The sequence below is a fragment of the Pteronotus mesoamericanus genome, unplaced genomic scaffold (assembly GCF_021234165.1).
Source record: "Pteronotus mesoamericanus isolate MK-2021 breed Mesoamerican mustached bat unplaced genomic scaffold, CSHL_Meso_final scaffold_582, whole genome shotgun sequence".
NCBI classification, from domain to species: domain Eukaryota; kingdom Metazoa; phylum Chordata; class Mammalia; order Chiroptera; family Mormoopidae; genus Pteronotus; species Pteronotus mesoamericanus.
Window position 1 is genome coordinate 555,275 of NW_026555323.1, and position 22,908 is coordinate 578,182.

General features: G+C 48.3%; 1 protein-coding gene across 2 annotated transcripts in view; it reads left to right on the forward strand.

Moving 5' to 3' along the window:
* The window catches only part of CYFIP1 (cytoplasmic FMR1 interacting protein 1), a 93,407-nt gene that overhangs the window by 53,946 nt on the left and 16,553 nt on the right, over positions 1 to 22,908 (forward strand). For both annotated transcript variants that reach the window (XM_054561935.1, XM_054561936.1), the window contains 8 exons: positions 627 to 774; positions 1,946 to 2,099; positions 3,595 to 3,751; positions 4,963 to 5,059; positions 6,129 to 6,205; positions 6,314 to 6,422; positions 7,969 to 8,088; positions 17,482 to 17,681. In XM_054561935.1, coding sequence (XP_054417910.1) covers positions 627 to 774; positions 1,946 to 2,099; positions 3,595 to 3,751; positions 4,963 to 5,059; positions 6,129 to 6,205; positions 6,314 to 6,422; positions 7,969 to 8,088; positions 17,482 to 17,681 — 1,062 coding nt within the window. The remainder of the gene's footprint in view (positions 1 to 626; positions 775 to 1,945; positions 2,100 to 3,594; positions 3,752 to 4,962; positions 5,060 to 6,128; positions 6,206 to 6,313; positions 6,423 to 7,968; positions 8,089 to 17,481; positions 17,682 to 22,908) is intronic.

Here is a 22,908-nt window from a genome sequence, read left to right on the forward strand (position 1 = left end):
GTGCCACATGAGTTGGGGACCCAGGCCCAGTTCCCCTGGCTGTGTAGGTGACTTCATGTTCCTGTTAGAAATTGAGGGTCAGCTGCTTGGAGGTCACACATCAGCTCCCTGAATGGGTGTTTGTGGTCTGTGGTCCTGCCACCCTAAGAATGACTCAGTGTTCAAAACATAAAATGTCATCTGGGCTAGTGGGTACAAATTGCAACCCCGTCAGATCTTCTGGGGTTGGTGGTGTCCTCAAGAGAACCTTTTTTTAAAAAAGATTTTAATTTCTTTTTAGAGAGGAGAAGGAAGGGAGGGAGAGAGGAAGATAAACAGTAATGGGTGGTTGACTTTGAAGCGCCCCCTACTGGGGACCTGGCCTGCAACCCAGGCATGTGTCCTGACTGGGAATCGAACCAGCGACCCTTTGGTTCGCAGGCCAGCCACTCAATCCACTGAGCCACACCAGCCAGGGCAGAACAACCAATGTTTTAAATGTACTGGTGAACTGGTCCAATACCCCTCCCCCCGCACCCGCACCCTTACGGGAGTCACCGTGGGAGAGCTGTGCATGGGGGCGGGGGCGGGGAGGCTGGGACTGTAAGTGTCCTGACAGTACCCGTGCCATGCACCTCGCTGTTTAGTGTCCTGCAGGCCATCAGGAAGACTGTGTGTGACTGGGAAACAGGGCACGAGCCCTTCAACGACCCGGCCCTCCGGGGCGAGAAGGACCCCAAAAGTGGCTTCGACATTAAAGTGCCCCGCCGCGCCGTGGGACCCTCCAGCACGCAGGTTCTTGTCCCCCTGCCCCCCTGCCTCTGCCTATCCCCACCCCCACCCCCAGGGGGCCAGCCCTGAGCTAGGGGGTCGGGCAGTGGGACAGGGAGTGCAATGCTGTCACCTCCGTCCGCTGGGGCAGACCGAGGATTGCCTGTGTCCTTTCTGCCCCCTCTGTCCCTGGCCCACGTGAGTCTGGAACATTGGCCAGGACGCCCCTCGGTCTGTCGGGTTCGGTCATTTTCATGCAGCACCTCCTTTGACCGTCTCGACTCCCGTGTCCGAAGCGTCGGTGACAGTCCGCATTTCCGCTCTGTCTCTGGGTGGGCGTTTCAGTGCATGGTTGTAATTTTTACACGGGGCCAGAAAGTATCATTCCTAAACATCAAACGTGGGAAAATTTGTAACTGTAGCTCTTGTGTGTCCTCAGACATAAGTCACCACCACTCTTCTCTGTATTTCCCCTGCTCGGGGTCCCTCTCCGCCCCCCGAGCAGCTTCTGACTCACACCTGGCCGGATGCCTTTCTGCTTTTCTCCTCCCGTTCGGGGACTTGGACTTTCTTGCTTGTCACCTCTCTGTTGGGGCTTTTATTGTCTCTTCTGCTAGTCACTGAGAGAATTGCCAGCAAAGCATGACGCTGGCTGTCACTCAGACGCTCAGTCTCTGGGAGGAAGGCCCGCCCCGGGTCTGTCCGTGGTGCACCCTCCGTCCTGTGTGCGTGTCCTCGCTCCGCGTGTCGTGTGACTAACGCCTCTCTCCCGCCTCTCCCCCGTGTCTGTCCGTGTCTAGCTGTACCTGGTGCGCACCATGGCGGAGTCCTTGAGCTCTGCTGAGCTGCTGCGCCAGCTCAAGTCCCTGGGCATGGAAAGGCTGTTGCATGTGGTTAACGCGTTTCTGAGGCAGTCCTACACCTATCCGCCTCTTTTAACCTTTGGTGGTAAGACAACGTTTGTTTATCTTGTCGATCTTCACGGCACGGAGGCGGATGGCTCCGCTGCACATCCTCTCTCCCACGCAGCAGCTACGGGGCCACGTAAACGGGCGCCCAGACCCCCCAAAGGAGCCCGCGGGGCGCCCGACCCCGCCCAGCTCAGGAACGGCCCTCCTGCGGTCGGTCTCAGTTTGGCGCAACTAATGGACCGTGTGTGTTTTCTCCCCCGCGGATGTTTCCTTGGATAACGCAGCTTTACATGGTGCGAACCATGCTAGAGTCCCTCATTGCGGACAAAAGTGGTTCCAAGAAAACTTTGAGAAGTAGCCTTGAAGGGCCCACGATATTGGACATAGAAAAATTCCACCGCGAGTCCTTCTTCTACACTCACTTGATAAATTTCAGTGGTAAGAGATGCTGCTGACCAGCCCCCGGCCCAGCATGTTCTAACACCGCTAACACCGTCGAGAATGCTTCCGCCTGCCTGACCGTCCCCTGCTGTAGTCCCCTCACACACCCAGGTGGTGATGTGTGTCATAACCCTCGTGGCGTTCCCTCACCTGTCGCTGTAAACGCCTGGCCGGCCGGGGGCTCCTTCTGAGCAGCGTGGCTTTACAAGCATGAAGGCCGTGGGCTGTAGCCGGCCCTTCCGCCTGAGCACAAAGTCTTTATAGCTACACAGGGTCTGAAAAACAGGCAAATGTGATGTCACCTGGCTTGAGACCAAGACAGTGACAAATCACAGAAAGAGACCCCCTCGGGCAGGGATGCGTGTGATGGGGCAGGTTACCTGACTGAGGCAGCGTGCCCGGGGTGGTGCTGGGCAGATGCTCTCTGTCGCCCCTTGTCACCGGGGAGCCGTCCACGTGTACCCCTGTGTCGTGGCTACGTGCTCAGAGCGGGAGACCCCTGTCGTGGTTGTGGAGCTGCAGGTTTGCAGTAAATAGTAAGCTTTTTATGTTTTTCACTCCATAGCAGGACAAAGGGTTTTTAATTTTTAATCCTCATCCAAGAATATGATTATAATTTGAGAGAAAAGAAAGGGGAGGGAGAGAGAGATACACCAATGTGAGAGAGAAACATGGGTTGCCTCTCATGTGCCCAGACCGGTGATCGAACCCTCAACCTAGGCATATGCCCTGACCAGGAATCAAACCTATGACCTTTCAGTCATAAGGATGGTGCTTCAACCAACTGAGCCACCCAGCCAGGGCACAAAACAGAAACTTAAAAAAAAAATGTCCCTATGTTGCAGTTGATAAACCTGCACTAAGTATGCACGTAATGCTGCATCTTAATCCGACCTAAAATAGTGTAATCCTGGTGTTGTTTTTTCTTTAAATTTTATTTATTTTTAGACAGAGGAGAAGGGAAGAAGAATGGGAGAGAAACATCTGTGTGTGGTTGCCTCTCAGGTGCCCCCTACTGTGGGACCCAGTCTGCAGCCCAGGCATGAGCTCTGACTGGGAATCGAACCCGGAACCCTTTGGTTCGCAGGGCGGCGCTCAGTCCACTGAACCACACCAGCCAGGGCAGCAATCCTGGCTTTATTCCACCTTTTCAAAAGGACACTTTCTTCTCCCAGTCTGCCCCGGGGGCATCACAGGGATGACAATGGTCCCTTTGTGGGCACAGGTGTCCGTGCCGGGCCCACGGCAGCTGGACGCGGACTCTGTTCTTCCCGTGGGCGAGAGCGAGCACAGTCCAGGGTGGCTTTGCCCAGGGCGTCCCGTCCCTCGTGCGAGGCGCCCTGGGGGGGCCCCGTCCACTCACACCCTCTCCCGCATGGCTCGGGGCTGATTGCGCAGGCGCCGGCACAGGGCCTGCATCCTGTCTGTCTCATGTCTGCCGAGTCTGTCCGGCTTGCTGAAGACTAACCCTCTGACGTTCGCGTCCTCCAAGAAACGCTGCAGCAGTGCTGTGACCTGTCCCAGCTGTGGTTCCGCGAGTTCTTCCTGGAGCTGACGATGGGCCGGAGGATGCAGTTCCCCATTGAGATGTCCATGCCCTGGATCCTGACGGACCACATCCTGGAGACCAAGGAGGCGTCCATGATGGAGTGGGTGTCCGTGGGGACCACGGTCTTCGGTGGCCTTTGGGAGGCGGGCGGCCAGGGCGGGCTGGACTGTTGTCAGCACTTCCTCGGACGTCGTCATTGTTGGGCTGAGACTTTAGAGGTTAATCCAAGGGACAGGCTTCTTGGCTTTTGAGTGAAATCAGGAGCTCAGGCAGGGGACCTTGCCATGTGTCTAGGTCGGTGAGGCTGGGGACTCAGCCAAGGTCAGGGAGAGGAGACGTGCCCCAGCCTCTGGCCAGGCTCAGCCTCCAAACAGGCAAATTAGGGAGAGGGAGGGCTGATCGAACAGCTTTGGGTTGAGGTCAGGGCTCAGGGCTGGCGTAGGGCTCAGAGCCATTCAAGATAGGAAATCCATGAAGAACTAATAGAAAATGGCGCCATCTTGTCTGGTAGTGACCCAGGCGGACTGACCCAGACGCCCGGCCCAGACACCTTGGCGTGTCGCGTGCCTCTGGGTCGAGCCTCTGAGGTTGGGCTCGGCTCTGCTACCCGCACCGCCTCCCCCCTGCTGAACGGGTAGCTCACACCTTCGAAGGGACCTTACTTCTGGAAACTGCTGGTCTCCGCCTTTTGTCCAGAGCCGGATCCCAGACGCAGGGCCCAGGCGTGGGCTTTCAGTCACACTGCGCATGCTCATGGTCAACCGTGGGAGCCAGAGCCTGCGTTTTTCTTTTTAAGTCAGGCAGTTCACTCTTTTATTATTATTATTATTATTATTATTATTATTATTATTATTATTATTTCCTTCATTTTATTTTCATTACAGCACTTTTGCTTAATTTACAGCAAGCAGAAACTAAACTGGGTCTCATTTCGAACAGCAAACATTGATGTTTTAAAGGTTGCACACAATATTTGTTAAGAATAGTTCATTCTTAAAAGTAAGAAAATTCTTCGTTTTGCCGTTATAAAAATACTACATCCTGTGGTAAAACGCTTTGAAACAGGATAAGCGGGGAGGTGTAGGGGCCTTCGCCTGCCGAGTCCCTGCGTCTGGCCCGAGTCCCCGCGTCTGGCGTGTGGTCAGCTGGCCTGCGCGGCACGCAGTGCGCGGGCAGCGTCTTGTAGGAGCCGGGGGTGGCGTTAGACGTAACTGATTCTCCTCCCACGCCCCACGGGCGGGGAGCAGTGGTGGTTCTCGGGGCGTGGGGAAGCTCCGCGTGCGACGCTGGCTGACCGCGCACCCTCCACAGGTACGTCCTCTACTCGCTGGACCTGTACAACGACAGCGCCCACTACGCCCTCACCAAGTTCAACAAGCAGTTTCTTTACGACGAAATCGAGGCAGAGGTGAGAGCCCAGGCACCTCACAAGCTTCCTTTTATTCCCTTGTTCTGAGCATCAGAGGAAGCAAATGTCCTAACACAGGGAGGTTTGAACAGTGGAACGAACTTCTGAAATCACTAATTGGGGTGAATCCTTCTGTCTGCACTTTTCTCTATGCGTCTACTCACGTGCCAGTTGGGGTCTTAAAATATACCATATTTTGCCGTGCATAATGCACATTTTTTTGCTCAAATTTTTGAGGGAAAAATAAGAGTGCGCATTATGATGATTACATAGCATAAGTATAATCTTGTGTGTAATGCTCATAAAACGTGTGTGTGCATTATACATGGGAGCACATTACGCACTGCAGAGTACAGTAATCTGTGCCGTGGCCGGGGGGCTCAGTAGGTTGAAGCGTTGTCCCCCACACGAAAAGGTTACAGGTTCGATCCCTGGTCACCGCGCGTATGGAGGCAACCAATTGATGTTTCTGTCTCGCATTGATGTCTCTCTCTCCAATTGATGTCTCTCTCCCCCTCCCTTTTCTTCTCTCTTTCTCTTTCTCTAAAATAAATATATTTTTAAAATTAAACAGTATAAGCTGTTGGGTAAGGAGCTTTTTCACCGGACAGCCTGCCCATGTGTGGCGACGCAGAGGACAGAGAGGCAGGCTGCTGCCGTGTCCTGGCTGTTGGAAATAGTGCTGCAGTGGAGACAGGGGTGCACATATTTTTTCAAGTTAGTGTTTTTGTTCCCTTCAAATATATACTCAGCACTGGAATTGCTGAATCCAAAGATTTTTTTTTTAAAGATTTTATTTACTTCTTTTTAGAGAGGGGAGAAGAAAGGGAGAGAGAGGGAGAGAAACATCAATGTGTGGTTGCCTCTTGCACGCCCCCTACTGGGGACCTGGTGCACAACCCAGGCTTGTGCCCTGACCAGGAATCGAACTGGCGACCCTTTAGTTCACAGGTCGGTGCTCAATCCACTGAGCCACAGCAGCAGGGCCAAAAAAAAATTTTTTTTTCAGTGTGTTGTATGATCTGGATTCAGGGAATCAAAATGTAATGTCTGCTTTCTTTTTCTTCAGGTGAACCTATGCTTTGACCAGTTTGTTTACAAGTTGGCAGACCAGATATTTGCATATTACAAGGTTATGGCTGGAAGGTGAGTATGTGGTTTGTGGTTTGGGTAGGAAACCTCCGGTAACTGGATCTGATACTTGCATTAAAACTCAGAGTAAGTGAAAAATGTCTTCTCTTCCTTCCATTCTAGTCTGCTGCTTGATAAACGGTTACGGTCTGAATGCAAGAATCAGGGGGCCGCGATCCACCTGCCGCCGTCCAACCGCTATGAGACGCTGCTCAAACAGAGGCACGTGCAGGTGAGCGAGGCCTTTCCTGGCATGGCAAGACCTGGACGCGACCTTTGAAGTAGTGGGTTTTTACAGAGTTCACGGGCTTTTAATAGACGTCAGTATGTTATGTGACTGTGGGGACATCTTTATGAAGTGGTAAGATTTTAAAAGTTGCCCTTGCTGGTGTGGCTCAGTGGATTGAGCACTGGGCTGCCCACCTAAAGGTCACTGGTTCGATTCCCAGTCAGGGCACATGACTGGGTTGCAGGCCAGGGCTCCTGTTGGGAACATGTGAGAGTCAACTGGTGATATATCTGTCACAAATTGGTGTTTTTCTTCGGCTATTTTTCTCCCCCTTCTCCTCTTCTTAAAAAAAAAAAAAAAAAAGATTTTAAAGACAAATACTTTCTATTGGATAACCCGAAATACAAGAGAAAACTTGCAGCGCTGTGTCCCGTGCCCTGCTCCCAGCTCCTGGGGCAGACGTGGGACCAGAGCTCCTGTCTGGGAGCTCAGACTCCAGAGCTAAGGAGGCAGCTCTGAGCCCTGGCCGGATGGCTCAGTGGGTTGGAGCATCATCCCGTACACCAAAGGGTCGCAGGTTCAGTTCCCAGTCTCAGCACCTACCTTGCAGGCTCAGTCCCTGGTGAGGAAGCATACAGGAGGAAACCAATCCATGTTTCTCTCTCATGTTGATGTTTCTCTATCTCTCTCCCTTCCTGTCTTTCTGAAAATCGATAAACATATCTTTGGGTGAGGATTTAAAAAAAAAAAAAAAGCTCTGAGAAATTAGAAACATTTGTCAGCTCAGAGGGGTCAGAAGGGAGCTTTCTCCTGGCTAGGGCAGAGAAAGGAAATACACTGCTTGTCTTTTGTTTCTTTAAAAACACTATAAATACATCATAAAAATTTAGGAAAATACAGAGAACTGTAGGGAAAATTGGCTATCATTCTGCTATCTATAGATACCACCACGCACATTTGGGAGCATTTTTCACCAGGGTTGGGCTTGTATTTTTATATTATGAAATGATTTTGAGGTGCACATATGTGGTTAGGACTCTGCCGTGATCAAGATGCAGTAATTTTCTTACTCGGCCTTGTGACGCCATGGAGGTTACGCATGCGCAGGCCAGGCTACGCCGGGGGCAGGGGGCGGGGTGGGACGGAGAGCCCTGGACAGTGTCGTGAGGGGTGTGCTGACTGACAGCCCCAGACCCTCCAGGTGCTTTGCTGAGCCTTGGGGTTCCTGCCTGGGAAGCAACGGTGATGTCAAGGCAAAGGACTACCAAAGCCCTTCACAGCATTGACTTGCAGAATTTCAGCTATTGGAAAGGAGAGAGAGAGAGAGAGAGTGTGTGTGTGTGTGTGTGTGTGTGTGTGTGTGTGTGTGTGTGTATGCATATATATATATATATAATGTATAATTTAACATGTTTAAATTATGTACATTATTCGCCTTATCTTTTAGAAGCAGTTGCTGTGGGGGGAGATACATACATATTTGTGCTTGTTTGTGCATAGTTGTTGTTTGTGCATAGTTGTTGACTCTTTTCTCCCCCTCCGTCTCCAGCTCCTGGGCAGGTCCATAGACCTCAATCGCCTGATTACCCAGCGCGTCTCGGTGGCCATGTACAAGTCTCTGGAACTGGCTATTGGACGGTTCGAAAGTGAAGACCTGACGTCAATAGTTGTAAGTGCTTTTCCCTTCCTCAGGCCGAGCAGATTTGTGGGCGACCCGTCACAAGGATGACAGCTAATTTTATTTTTGTCCTTACTGATAAATTGAACCAATGATACACTCAGTTTTTGCATGGAGATCGGTTAGGCTTGGCCTATCCTGAGTATCTCCTTTGAGCACCTGCTCTTGATATTCACGGTTCTAACTTGACTGCGAAGACTAAATAATCCCTGTCTTGAATAAATAACACCTAATTATGGCAAAAGAAGGAAAAGAAAAAAGTTTTGAAAGTCACAAAGAAATGAAGACAGAGAAAAAGGATTTGAGAAAATATTATATAGAAGACAGCGAAGGTCCAACACACATATCATAGGGTCCCTGAAGGAGAAGCCAAAGCAACAGGGTGGAACAGACATTAAGAGTTGTATGCTGGAGAGTGACGTCAGGATCGTGGCCGCATGATGTCCCTGGCATCTGCCCTTGAATTTACAACAAATTGGACATCTGAGATTCAGCAAAGGTTTCTGTGCTCCTCACACAAACACACAGGAGGTGTGCACATCAGTGTGTCTGAAGGTGGGCGTGTAAGGGAGGCAGGCTAGGGGGCAGTATAGGACACTGTGTGCAGATGTATGTTGTTGGCCACAGCTAATGCAGCAGTGGAGGAATCAGGTGTGGGCTGCACACCATTCCCTCGTGGAGGGAGCATCGATGCCAGAGAATCTAGCCTCCTGACCCCCTGTTGCGGCAGAACCCAGTAGCAGCAGAGGACATAGGGCTGCAGCACCGTGGGGCTGGTGGCCGTGAGTACAAGGGAGCAGCGCTGTAGGCTCATGAACCCAGCTCCCCGCCAACACGCCACGATGATTGTGCCCTGACACCGAGGTGACCTAGACACAGCAGGGACACCATCACCCAAGTCATCCAAGCGCTGATTCCCACAACGACAGTGATGCCCCCCTCACCCACCCACCATACGCAATACAACCCTGGAGGTGCCCAGAGAACAGGTGAGAGAAAACAAAAAGTTACTCAACAGCACCATCTACTGGAAAATGTAAGAAAGACCTCTTATCGACCTGCAGTATTGTCAAGACCAAAAATGGTATCTCAACAAGAGAAGAGCGCACTACCTCAGACGCAGGCAGAGGGGCAATCCATCAGGTACTGTGAACAACCAAGGCAGCGTGGTAACACAGAAAATGACAAGTCTCCAGAAACCAGATTCAAAGTCATGGAAGTCTATAATTTAAATGACAGAGAATTCAAGATTGCAGTTATGAGGAATACTCAGAAAGGCAGTTCTGTGAGCCCAGGAATAGAATTAATGAAGAAAAGGAATACTTTACCAGAGAGATTGAAACTATAAAAAAAGAAAGAGCCCTGGAAGGTGTGGCTCAGTTGGAGCACTGTCCTGTAACCAGAAGGTTGTAGGTTCGATCCCTGGTCCAAGCATGTAGAGGAGGCAACCAATTCATGTTTCTCTCTCACATCGATGTTTCTCTCTCTCTCCCTTCCTCTGTCTCTGAAAAGCAATGAAAAATTGTCCTTGAGTGAGGATTTAAAAAAAAGAATGAAACAAATTCTGGAGTTGAAGACCTCAATAAATGTGATGACGAATACATTAGAAAGCTTTGGAAATAGAGCAGGCCAGATGGGAAAGAAAACTAGCAAGCCTGAAGAGAGAAATCTAAAAATAATTCAGGTTGAAGAGGAGAAAACTAAGAACTCCACAAGAACTGTCTGCCTTGATTAGAAGGAACAGCACAGAGACAACAGGTATCCCAGGAGGAAAGAAACAGAAGGGAATAGAGAGCCTATTCAAAGAAATAATCGATGAGAATTTTCTAAACCTGGTGTAGGAAGTGGACTTTCAAGTATGGGGCTGGCTAACAAGTTCATTTCGTTTTTCCATAAAATACAAGACACGTTTTTCATTTTTACCAATAACTTTTATTGATTTGGATATTTGGAGTATGTCAGCTGTCTCCTGCTATTGGCTTCTAGTGGGGAGAGGCCAGGGTTGGGGCTAAGCATCTTCCAACGCATAAGACAGCCCCATGCCAAAGAATTATTTGGCCAAAATGTCAGTAGCACCAAGAAACTTCAGAAACCACTTTTGACACGATCGATCAGTCACAGCACCTTTTCAATACACTGCACAAATTTTTTCTTGCATTTCAGTTGCATTTTTACCTTTCTTGAAATAATAAAGCATAATATGCCGAAAATGTTGCGTATCTTCTTTCGTCTTCAATATTAAAAGGGCTGCACACACACTCACCAATTTTGATAAGCTTTTTTTTAAATGCATGCTGATGTGACAGTTGTCACAATACAATTTAACAAACTTGTTTTGAATGAAGTTAAAGACAACTGATCATTACTAGAGCCATTGTATGGAAAAATCTAACCGACATTTTTGGCCAACCCAATACCATAAGTTAGTTATCTCAACAAACATGACCTTCTCCAAGACACATATTAAAACTAACAAGAGTTACTGATAAAGAAAGAATTCTCGAGGTATCCAGGAAAAAAAGACAGTCATCTACACAGGAAGCATCAGATTATCATCACATGTCTCAGTGGAAACCCTCCAGGCTGGGAAAGAGGAAAAATATATTGAAAATATTGAAAGAATGAAACCACCAGCCGAGAATACTTTATCCAGCACCACTATCTTTACAATACAGAGTCCTGGCTGGTGTGGCTCAGTGGCTTGAGCGCCGGCCTGTGAGCTAGAGGTCACTGGTTTGATTCCCATTCAGGGCACATGCCTGGGTTGTGGGCCAGGTCCCCAGCTGGGGGCATGCGAGAGGCAACCAATTGATGTTTGTCTCCCTCTCTTTCTCTCTTCCCCTCTTTCTAAAAAAATTAAAATCTTTTTAAAAATATGAAGGAGAAATCAAGACTTTACCAGACAAACATACCAGCATGAGGCCTACATTACAAGATACGTTAGGAGCAGCTTTTTTTTCCCTGAAATAAAAAGATAAAAGTTACAAAGGTTTGAGTAAGGTGACAAGCAGGCAGAGGCAGGAAATTACAACTCTATTTCAGAACAGGATATTAAACAACCCTTGCTAGTGTGGATTGAGCACTGGCTTGTGAACTGACGAGTCACTGGTTTGGTTCGATTCCCAGTCAGGGCACATGCCTGGGCTACAGACTGGGTACCCAGTTGGGGGCATGCGGGAGGCAACCTACCCATGTTTCTCTCCCGCATTGATATTTCTCTCTCTCTCTCTCCATCCGTTCCCCTCTCTCCAATAATAAATAAACAAAATCTTTAAAAAAAAAAACCCAGCATATTAATCAATTTTAAAGGTTAAAGGGGAAAAAAGCCTTAAACATAACAATAGCTACTGCAATTTGGTAATGAACAGAGAGCATAAAAGGATAATTTGTGACAAAAAACATAAAGGGGCAGAGGAAAAGGAGTGAACTTGTATAGATGGACGAAGATGAGATGCAATTAGATGAAAAAAGACTTTTAGCTATGAGCTGTCTCATACAAACCTTATGGTGAGCACAAAACAATCCAGATCGGAGACATGAAACATAAAAAAAGAGAAAGCAGAGAAAAACATTATAGAAAACCATGAAACTGAAACAGACAGAAACACAAGGGAGACGGAACAACGGAGACAGAGACCAGCCAGAAAAGAAAAGATAAAATGGCTGTAGTAAGTCCTCATCTACATTAGTAATTACTCTAAATGTGAATGGTCAGAATTCAGCATCAAAACGAACACAGAAGCTGCATGGATTAAAAAAAACAAGACCCAACTCTATGCCACCTCCAAGAGACTGATCTCAGCCCCCAAGACAAACATAGGCTCAAAGTGAAGGGTTTAAATGTACTTCAAGTAGATGGTATCTCGAGAAAACAGTATGGCCATACTTGCATGTGATAAAATAGATTTCAAGACAAAAAAGGTATTGAGACAAAGATGAACATTTTAAAATGATAAAGGGGACACTCTATCAAGAGGACATACATATATTTATTTCTATGCACTCAGCCTAGGAGCACCAAAATATGTAAAACAGTTATGAACAGATCAAAGGAGAAAAATGGACAATAATACCATAATAGTAGAGAGCTTGAACACTGTGCTGTCATCAATGGATAGATTATCCAGACAGAAAGTCAGCAAGGAAAGAACAGCCTTAAGTGACACAGGAGACCAGGAACATTCTCTAGGATGGACCACATGTTGAGACACCAAAACAAGTCTCAATAAATTTAAAGATTCAAATCATATCAAGCATCTGAAACTGGCAATTACCTACCGGAGGAAAGCTGGCGAAATCACAAATATATAGAGATTAAACAACATGCTACGGAACAACTATTGGGTCAATGAAGAGAGAAAAGAAGAAATCAAAAGATACATAGAGACAAATAGAAATGAAAATATGGCATACTCAATCTTGGGGATGCAGCAAAAATGATACTAAGGAAAGTTTCTATCAATACAAACCTACCTGAAGAAACAAAAATCTCAAATAAACAATGTAATTTACACTTTAAGGAACTAGAAAAAGAAGAACAAACAAAACCCAAAGTTAGCAGAAGGAAGGAAATAATGAAAATAAGTGAAATTGAGAATAAAAATAGAAAAACACCAATACAAAAGAACCTATGCACCCCAATGTTCATAGCAGCACAATTTACAATAGCCAAGTGTTGGAAGCAACCTAAATGCTCATCAGTAGATGACTGGATCAAAAAATTATGGTACATATACACAATGGAATACTACGCAGCAGAAAGAAAAAAAGAAGCACTAAACTTTGTGACAGCATGGATGGAACTGGAGAGCATCATGCTAAGCGAAATAAGCCAGGGGGCGAAAGACAAATACCATATGATCTCACCTATAAGCGGAACCTAACCAACAATGCAAAAAAGCAAGGAAAATATGACCAGCAACACTGAAAGGAAAAGAAATCAACAGAGACAAGAGGGAAGGGGGGGCAAGGAAAGGGAAGGGAAGGGGAAAGTCAAGGAACATATAGCAAGGACTCATGGACAAAACCAAAGGGGAAGAGCTGAGGGAGGGAAGGTGGGAGGGGGCAAGGGAAAGAGGTGGGGGGAAGGCAGAGACAAATGTATTTAAAAAATAAATAAATTAATTTAAAAAAAAGAATAAAAATAGAAAAAAATTATTGAAACAAAGAAATGGTTCTTTGAAAAGATAAAATTCACAAGACTTTAGCTACTCACTAAGAAAAAAAGACTCAAATAAATAAAGTTAGAAATGAGCCCTTGGCTGGTGTGGCTCAGTGGCTTGAGTGCCGGCCTGTGAACCAAAGGGTCACAGGTTCAATTCCCAGTCAGGGTACAGGGTTGTGGACCAAGTCCCCAGTAGGGGGCATGTGAGAGGCAATCACACATTGATCTCTCTCTCTCTTTCTCCCTTCCCCCTCTCTAAAAATAAATAAGATCTTTTTTAAAAAACCTGACAAGATACAAAGTCCATTTATGATAACACACACTCAGTAAAAGGGGTATTGAAGGAAAGTAGCTTTGACACGTATGACAAACCCACAACTAGCATTATACTCAGTGGTGAAAAATTGAAAGCTTTTTCTCTAAGATTAGGAACAAGACAAGAAAGCCCAGTCCCACCACTGCTGTTTAACTGCTGGGAGTCCTAGCTAGAACAGTTAGTCAAGAAAAAGAAATAAAAGGCATCCATATTGGAAAGAAAGTAGCAAAACTGCCACTATTTGGAGATGTCATGATTTTTACACATAGAAAATCCTAAAGATTCCTTTAAAAACCTGTGAGAAATAAACAGATAAAAAGTTGCAGTACACAAAATAAACACACCAAAATTGGTTGCATATTTACTTACTAACGAACAATGAGAAATAGGAGTGAAGGAAACAATTCTATTTGCCATCGCAACAACAACAACAAAAATACCTAGGAACCAACTTTTAACAAAGGCGGTGAGGGACGTGGAAGCTGAAAACTACAAGACATTGAAGAAAGAAGCTGAAGAAGACACAAGAAATGGAATTATATTCCATGTTCACGGATTGGGAGAATTAACATTGTTAAAATGCCCGTGAAACAATCTACAGATTCAATTCAATCCCTATACAAAAAAACCCAATGACATTTTTCAAAAAAATAAATTTAAAAATTCTCAAATTTACATGGGACCCCAAAAGACCCTCAATTGCCAAAGCAATTCTGAGAAAAAGGTAACAGGTGGAGATATCGCACTCCCTGGTTTCAAACTGTATTAAAAGTTATTGTAAATGATCCAGTGTAGTGTTGATAGCAAAACAGGCACACAGTATAACCCCACATGGTACACCCATCCAAGTGTGGGCGCTTAATTTACGACGAAGCCAGGAATATATAGTGGAAAAAGGAGAGTCTCTTCAGTAAATGGTGTTGGACAGACTGGACAGCCATATGAAGCTAGAATACTATTCTATACCATACACAAAAATTAAAACAGGTGAGAGACTTGAATGTAAGGCCTGAAACAATAAAAGAAGAAAACAGGAATTAAACTTTTGGGCATTGGTCTCAGAGGTGCTTTTGTGAGAATGACTTTAAAAAACAAGGGAAACAGCCCTGGCTGGTGTGGCTCAGTGGATTGAGCACCAGTCTGCGAAGTGAAGGGTCACGGGTTTGATTCCCGGTCAGGGCACGTGCCTGGGTTGCAGGCCAGGTCCCAAACAGGGGGGCGCGCGAGAAGCAACCACACACTGATGTTTCTCTCCCTCTCTTTCTCCCTCCCTTTCCCTCTCCCTGAAAATAAATAAAATCTTTTTAAAAAAGGAAACAAAAACAAAAATAAGTGGGTTTAAATCAAACTGAGAAAGCTTCTGCACAGCGAAAGAAACAAAAAGAAAAAGACAACCAACATAATAGGGGAAGGTATTTGTAAATCATACATTTGATAAGGGGTTAGTATCCAAAATATATAAAGAACTCATACAGCTCAACAAGAAAAAACAATTACATTTAAAAACGCAGAGAGGATTTGAACAGACGTATTCCCCAGGAAGACATATAGACGGCCAGCAGACATCTGAAAAGATGATTAACGTCACTAATCATCAGAGAAACTCAAATGAAAACCACAGGGAGATACCACCTTACACCTGTCAGAATGGCCAAAGTGCTGGCGAAAATGCAGAGAAAAGGGAACCCTTGTGCACTGTTGGTGGGATTGTAAATTGGTACATCCACTACAGAAAACAGTATGGAGGTTTCTCAAAAAATTAAGAATAGAACTAATATATAATTCAGCAATACTGGGTGTTTCTCGGAAGAATATGAAAATGCTGCTTTGTAAAGATACATGCACCCTATGTTCATTGCAACGTTGTTTACATAGTCAAGATGCGGAAACAACCTAAGTGTTCATTGGTCGATAAGTGGATAAAGAAGATGTACATTATGTATAATGGAACACTACTCAGCCATAAAAAGATGAAATGTTGCCATTTGGGACAACCTGAATAGATCTTGAGAGTATTATGTTAGGTGAAATAAGTCAGACGGAAAAAGACCAAAACGGTGTGATTTTATTCCTATGCAGAATATACAGCAAAAACAAACTCTTAGATACAGGCAACAGAACGATGGTTACTTGGGGGGAAGAGGTGAGAACAGGGCTAAATCAGTTAAGGGGGTTAAATGTATCATAATGGAAGGAAACTAGACTTTTGTTGGAGAGCACACAGTAGAATATACAGATGCCAAATTGTAATATTGTAAACCTGAAACATTATTAACCAATGTTACCCCAATAAACTTAATTAAAGAATTAACTCACCCGTAAGAGTATTTCCTCACCACTAAAAACTTACTTCTCTACCCCCAAATTATATTTCAATAAAGCATTGATAAATTAAAAACATAATGTAAAAAATATTAAGCCCTAGCTGGTGCGGCTCAGTGGATTGAGCACGAGTAGGTGAACCAAAGGGTCGCCAGTTCGATTCCCAGTCTGGGCACATGCCTGGGTTGTAGGCCAGGTCCCCAGTAGGGGGCGCGCAAGAGTCAACCACATATTGATGGTTCTCTCCCTTCCCCTCTCTAAAAATAAGTAAAATCTTTAAGAGAAAAAAAAAAATTTTACGCCAAGCCAAACTGATCTTCTAAGAATAAACACCAGGGACAAATGGCGATGAGCGAGCAAGGACTCAAGGAAGAGCATGCGTTATGGGGGAACAGCTCTGGGCGAAGGACAGGAGAGGTCGCAGTGGGCGGTGCGTGTCCTGTGGAATCACCCCCATGTGGGGGTGCAGGGCTGCTGGGAGCTTCCTCAGAATCACATGGGCTGTCATTGGACTTGGAGACCCACAGTTGCCCTTGTTACAAACACAGCTTGTTCCAGGATGATTGCATTTTAATTGTCATTGACCGTATAACAATGGGAATTCCAATCAATGGCCAAGGCTCCGACCAGTGCCACCCATTAGAGATATAATACAGCCCTGCCTGGTGTGGCTCAGTGTATTGAGCCCCGGCCTGCGAACTGAAGCTTCGCTGGTTCCATTCCCAGCCAGGGCACATGCCTGGGTTGTGGGCCAGGTCCTAGTTGGGGGTGTGAGAGAGGCAACCGATCAATGTACCGCTCACACATCAATGTTTCTCTCCTCCTTCCCTTCCCCTCTTTCTAAAAATAAATAAAATCTTTAAAAATTGAAAAAAGCCATTAAAAAATATATAAAACACAAGCCACATAGGACATTTTAAATTTACTCATAGTTACATTAGAAAATAAAAAGAAATAGGTGAAATCAATCCCATGTGATTTAACCTAATATATCCCAAAATTAACAATTCAGCACTATTATAAAAACATCCTTGACACAGGTATCTTGTGTCCTTTGTCTCACGCTCGGTTTTTGAAATCTGATGTGCATCCTTTGCACAGCGCACCTGAGTCTGGACCAGCCACGTTCTCAGTGCCACGTGGCCCAGTGGCAGGCACGAGCCATGTGTGACTGTCCCTGCTGGCTCAGGCCGGCGCCGGCAGATATGCATCGGGCAGGTCTGGTGGAGAGGGGGACCCGTCCACGTGGTCGCTGCGCTATGGGGAGCTGGAGTCCAGCGGTGGCAGTGCAGAAGTGACTGCGGAGCAGAAAGACGATGGCCCTAAGCGGGCAATCATAGTGCGGAGGGGCATCTTAAAGGTAGCAGAGAGGACGCGATAGATTTAGGTGTGAGAAGGATGCCCCTGTGGCCCATGGGACTCCTGCCGCGGACGTTCTTGGCCTGGCTCACTGACCCCACCTCGGTGTGTCCTGCTCTGTCCCCGCCCCCCCTGCCCCCGAGTGGCACTGCACCTGTGGGGAATGGAGACCACCGCCCGGGCCCCGTTCTGTCCTCACTGCTGTCCTTGTGGCCCCCCATAGGAGCTGGATGGCCTCTTGGAAATCAACCGGATGACCCACAAGCTGCTGAGCCGCTACCTGACGCTGGACAGCTTCGACGCCATGTTCCGGGAGGCCAATCACAACGTGTCGGCGCCCTACGGGCGGATCACGCTTCACGTTTTCTGGGAGCTCAACTATGACTTCCTGCCCAACTACTGCTACAACGGCTCCACCAACCGGTGAGCGCGCCACCGCGCCGGCGGCTCCACACGCCCCGGCAGAGGGCATCTAACGGTAGTCTCAGGGCCGCCACCACGCGTCCCCTGGGTCGCTGCCGCGCTCTCTGTTCCCCATTGGGAAGCCCTTGGGCAGTGGTCGTGCGTCGCCCGTGGACAGTGTGGCGGGCAGGGATCCCTTTCTGGCCACTTGCGTGTGGCTCAGGGTGGAACCTGGGGCGCTCTGGGCAGTGGCCGCAGGGTCTGTGGCCCATCCGCGGCGCCCCGTCTACCCGGCGTTGGCGTGAGGAGGGGGATGGCTTTTCCTGGTTCCTTTCTGGGATGTCGGGCAGGTGAGGGCCCATCAGTGAGCCACCCTCTCACCTGCGTGCCATTTCACGATGGTGTTGAACCAGACCAAGGGGCCCGCTGGGTGGGTGGCACGGATGTGACAGCCGTTTGCTGTGGTCCAGCCTCCTGCCTTGGTCTTTGCCTGTCTGAGCTGTGTTCTCTGTGCACTGAGCTCGGCTCCTGGCCTCTATGAGCTTATACTAGGGATGTGTGAGTGCGTGAGAGCGTGCGTGCAAGTTAGAGAGTGCGTGCACATGACAGTGTGCACACCCGTGAGTGGAAGTGGAAGTGCGTACACGTGAGAGTGACGGGCATTCTCACAATCCCTCATTTGCACACACCCTCATACACACGTGAGATTGTGAGAGCGCGTGCACATGAGCGTGCATTTGCATAAAAGTGAGCAGCAGTGTGCATGTGTGCATGTGCATGTGAGTGTGCAAATGTGCGTGAGAGTGTGCACACATGTGAGCATGTGAGAGTGAGTGAGACTGTACAAGTGTGAGAGAAAACGGGGGCGGTATGAGTAAGGCTGAGGGGGAAGGTGAGTGGGAGCGTGAGTGGTGATCGCTCTGCTCAGCCAGAGGTTCTGGACGTGGCAGCTCCTGTCGGCGGACATGTTACCGACTCTCCGGCGCCAAAAGGGGTGCCGAGCACAGAGCGGGGTGGGGGATGCTCCGGCCACCGCCCTCGCTATTCAGGGCCGGGTTTCCTCATGGGGCACAGGCCTGCCCCAGTGCGTGGAGCTGTTCTGTGGGAACCGCGGCGCAGCCCGGGGGCGGGCGGCTGTGCCCCCGGAAGTGGCGGTCGGGACGCGGCCCGCGGCCTCCGGATGCTGGAGGTGCCCGCGTCGGCCCCTTGGGTAGGGGCCCGGGCCTGGGTCTCGAGGCCACTCTTCTCTGTTTACTCCCTTTTAAGGCGCCCAGTTTCCTGAAACACTTTTTCCAAGTTTTCATGGAATTGGAATTAACTGAAAGTATATTTTTATTCCACAAATAATGCATCATAATTGTAGAAAAGCTAGACATCCTATGTATGTGTATGTATGTATTTATGCGTGTATATACAAAGGGAAAAATAATTGAATCCCCAGACGTTTTCCTTGTACAAAAGGTGTCTCCTAGAGTTTTTGCCAGGCAGTCGGATGTACTCATGCATTTTTTATTTCGCAGAAATTGTGTGGTAGGAGGCAGACTCTAACACACATAATCTTTTCCCACATGGGGTGTTTGCCTGTTCTGCTGAAAATCTGGTGAAGTCCTGGCCGATGTGCACAGGGGTCTCGGTTTGTTTGGTCCATTTGGAATCTTTGCAGTGAATTTCTATTACTTTTCCTTACATTGTTTTGCCTTGATTTTGGAACTGGCATCTCCACAGCTAAACTGCAACCCAACCCAGGGTCAGCGGATCAGCGGGCTGAGGAAAAGGCTGGGGTCAGACTGGGGCCACATAGGGAATTGTGATTCTGTATTTTTTTTGAAACCATGGATTTGTTGTTCCACTTACTGATGCATTCATTGGTTGCTTCTTGTATGGGCCCTGACTGGGGATTGAACCCGCAACCTTGACGTGTTGGGACCGTGCTCTAACCAACTGAGCTACCCGGCCAGGGCCAGAGTTTGTATTACTTTACAGAGTATTTTTGGTTATCTAGCTTTTTGTCACCTTTTACGGGATTTCCCAGAAGTCTCTCAAAGGGAATGATGGAAGCTGTCCCCTGAGCCTCCTGCTTCCCGTGGGGTGGGGGGACCGCAGGGTCAGGGTCCGTGACAAAGATGAGGAAGCCTCGCCCTGCTGTTGAACTGCTGTTCCCTGAAAGGCACACCAAGCCTCTGAAGGAAAGATAGTAGCAGCCTGCTGCTAGGGACTTGGGTCTGTCTGAGGCCCCGCCCACCGGGGGGCGTGTCTTCACCCCGACTTGCTGAGGATGGAGCACATCTGGCTCTCCGACTTGGGGGAGCGGGGAAGGCGGGGGGAGAGGGGGGCTGGCCAGCAGCAGGGTTGCAGGGTTCTTGTTGCCGAAGACGCAGTTGCCAAGTCGGGAAGTTGGCACTGTGTAACCCAGTGTCACCTGGTGAAGACTGGAGAGCCTCAGCTCAGAGTCGCCTGTGGGGCCCTGGTGGACGTGTCTGTGTGACAACCATAGAGGCGCCTGGTGTATAAACCCATGCGAGGCGCCAAGTGGCAGCCTGGCCTTCGGTTCCCTGAATCTGCACAACACAGTCAGTGGCAGCGGAGGGAGCGGCGCTGGTGCCTTCCTCGTTCCCATGTTTGTCCGCCCTGGCCTGGGAGGCTATGGACGCTCTGCGACGCTGTGCAGGTTCAATTCCCAGTCAGGACGCATGACCGGGTTCCGTGTTCAATCCCCGGCTACAGCGCGTGCGAGGGGCAACCGATGTTGGTGTGGCAACCGATGTTGGTGTGTGTTTGCAGAGCGAGCGCAGAGCCCAGGGGAAGCTGCGCGCCCCCTTGAGCACCTGGGCCCCATTCCACGTGTGTCACAGTTGGGGCGCAGCGACGGGCACATCGGCGGGCAGGCCGCCTCCTCCGCCTGGGACCAGGGCGCAGTTCAGAGGGCGCCCCTGCTGTGACGGGAGGCGCCCTCGCCGGGGGATCTCTGCCCCGCTCGGGACAGCCACCCTCCGTGAGTGTTGGGGAAAGCCGTATTTTAACAGGTCAGCCAGTGGAATTGTGAAAACTTCGTTATTTGGAAAAGACAATTTAAAATAGCGTTTTCTATGTCCAGGTTGCGTATGGGAACCTGAGAAACAGAATTAGTGGGTGGGTGTGTGGGTGTGTTTCATTTTATAAGAGTTTATTTGAGTAAAACTAAGGACAGGCCCAGAAGGAAACTCTCGACGATGCTACACAGTTTCGATTTTTTTTTTTTTTTTTAGTTTTTTTTTTTAAAGGAAAGATGCTTTAAAAAAGAAAAAAAAAGATTTTATTCATTTATTTTTAGAGAGAGGAAAGTGAGGGAGAAAGAGGAGGCGAGAAAGGAACAGCAATCAGTTGCCTGTTGCACGTGCCCTGACCAGGGACCGAACCTGCAACCAAGGCAGGTGCAGTCACAGGGAATCGAACCCATGACCTTTCCAGTTACTGGACGACGCCCAACCAACAAGGCCAAAATGGCCCGGGCGCTACCTAGTGTTTTAAATCTACACCAGAGCATTTTTTGAGAGCTGCTTGGTGCTGCCGAACCTCATTTTCTGTGGGGCATGTCCCCTTATTTTGTTGCTTATCTGTGACTAATGATTTTGCCTGGGGATCCTGGGAGGGAGCCTGGGGTCGCCAGTGACTTAAATTCACCCAGTCCAGCTCCTCACGATGTGAGGATGCCGTAGCCCTGGAGACAGACCAGAGGTTGGGCTTGGAGTGAGGCCTCTGGGAGGAAGACCAAGAGGGAGGCGTGTCCTCAGTGCCCTGGACCCGGAGGCAAAGGGCATCATGCTGTCCCATCATCGGCCATGTTCACTTCCACCCCCGGTTAGGGTGGTGGCTGCGGCTTCCGCCCTGGGTTAGGGTGGTAGCTGCCGCTTCCGCCCCTGATTAGGGTGGTAGCTGCCTCCACTGGCCTGTTACCATTTTTCTGATTGAAATTTACCAGTAATTTATTTACAGGGAGATCATTTGAGACTCTGTAAGTAAACTTTCTTGTTAAAATTTGACACGCTAATTTTAGTGTCTGATTCTCAAATCAGTTATCACCAAAGCGATAGGACAGCGGCGATTTTCAAACTTCATGTCGTCTGCATTTATTAGTTGGCATTCTGCCGTATATGTTAAGAAATTATCAGTAAGGACTCGGGGATTCTAAGTCAGAGGTATAGTCTGTTACTAAGTGAGGTGATTTTTGCAGATCAGGTTGGCCCTATTTTGACTAGCGGGGGCCCCTCAGCATAGTGTCTGTCAATTTTTGCCTGTCTCTGTCATTTTTTTTTTTTTTTTTTTTGAGAGAGAACCATTAATTTGCTGTTCCACTCATTCATGCATTCACTGGTGAATTCTTGTACTTGCCCTGACTGGGATTCGAACCTGCAACCTTAGTTTATCAGGACATCGCCCCAACCACCTGATGTGAGCTGCCCTGCTGTCTGCACCACAAGAAGTTGCAGGTCCATCTTGTATTCCTGCTCTGTCCTCTCCTTCTGTCATTTCAACAAAGGCTCCTTTTAATGGAGAATATTTTTAAATTATGCCTGATATTTAATGATGGAGCCTGGGTGTTTGTATGCTCCTTGCTGCTGGGATGTCGCCGTTTCTAGACGGTGTCCAGCACGGGAAGCACTTGTATGCGCGCCGCATGGGGTTCCTGTTGCCGCCCTAACAAAGCGCCGCAAACTGGAATGGTTTTTCGACCACAGCAGAAATGTTTTTCTCACGGTCCTAGCGTCTAGATGTCCTAAATCAAGGTGTCAGCCGGGCTGTAATCCCTCTGAGACTGGGTGGGACCTGCCTTGTCTCTCCACTCCTGCTGGTGCCGCAGTCACACTGCCCAATCTCTGTGATCCCATGCCCCGCCCCCGGCCCCGCCCCCGTGTCTCTGGCTCTTAAAGGGACAGGAGTCATCCTGGAATAAGGGTCCACCCTGTTCCACCATGACTTCATCTTAACTCATTGCATCCACCGTCACCCTGTTCCTGAATAAGTCCCGCTCTGAGGTTCTGGTAATAAGACTTCAGATTCTCTCTCCTTTTATTTTTTTTGCAATTTTAAAAAAGATCTTATTTATTTATTTTTAGACAGAGGGGAAGGGAAGGAGAAAGAGAGGGAGGGAAACATCAATGTGTGCTCGCATTTCGTGCGCCCCCTGCGGGGGACCTGACCTGCCACCCAGGCACATGCCCTGACTGGGAATCGAACTGGTGACACTTTGGTTTGCAGGCTGGGGCTCAAT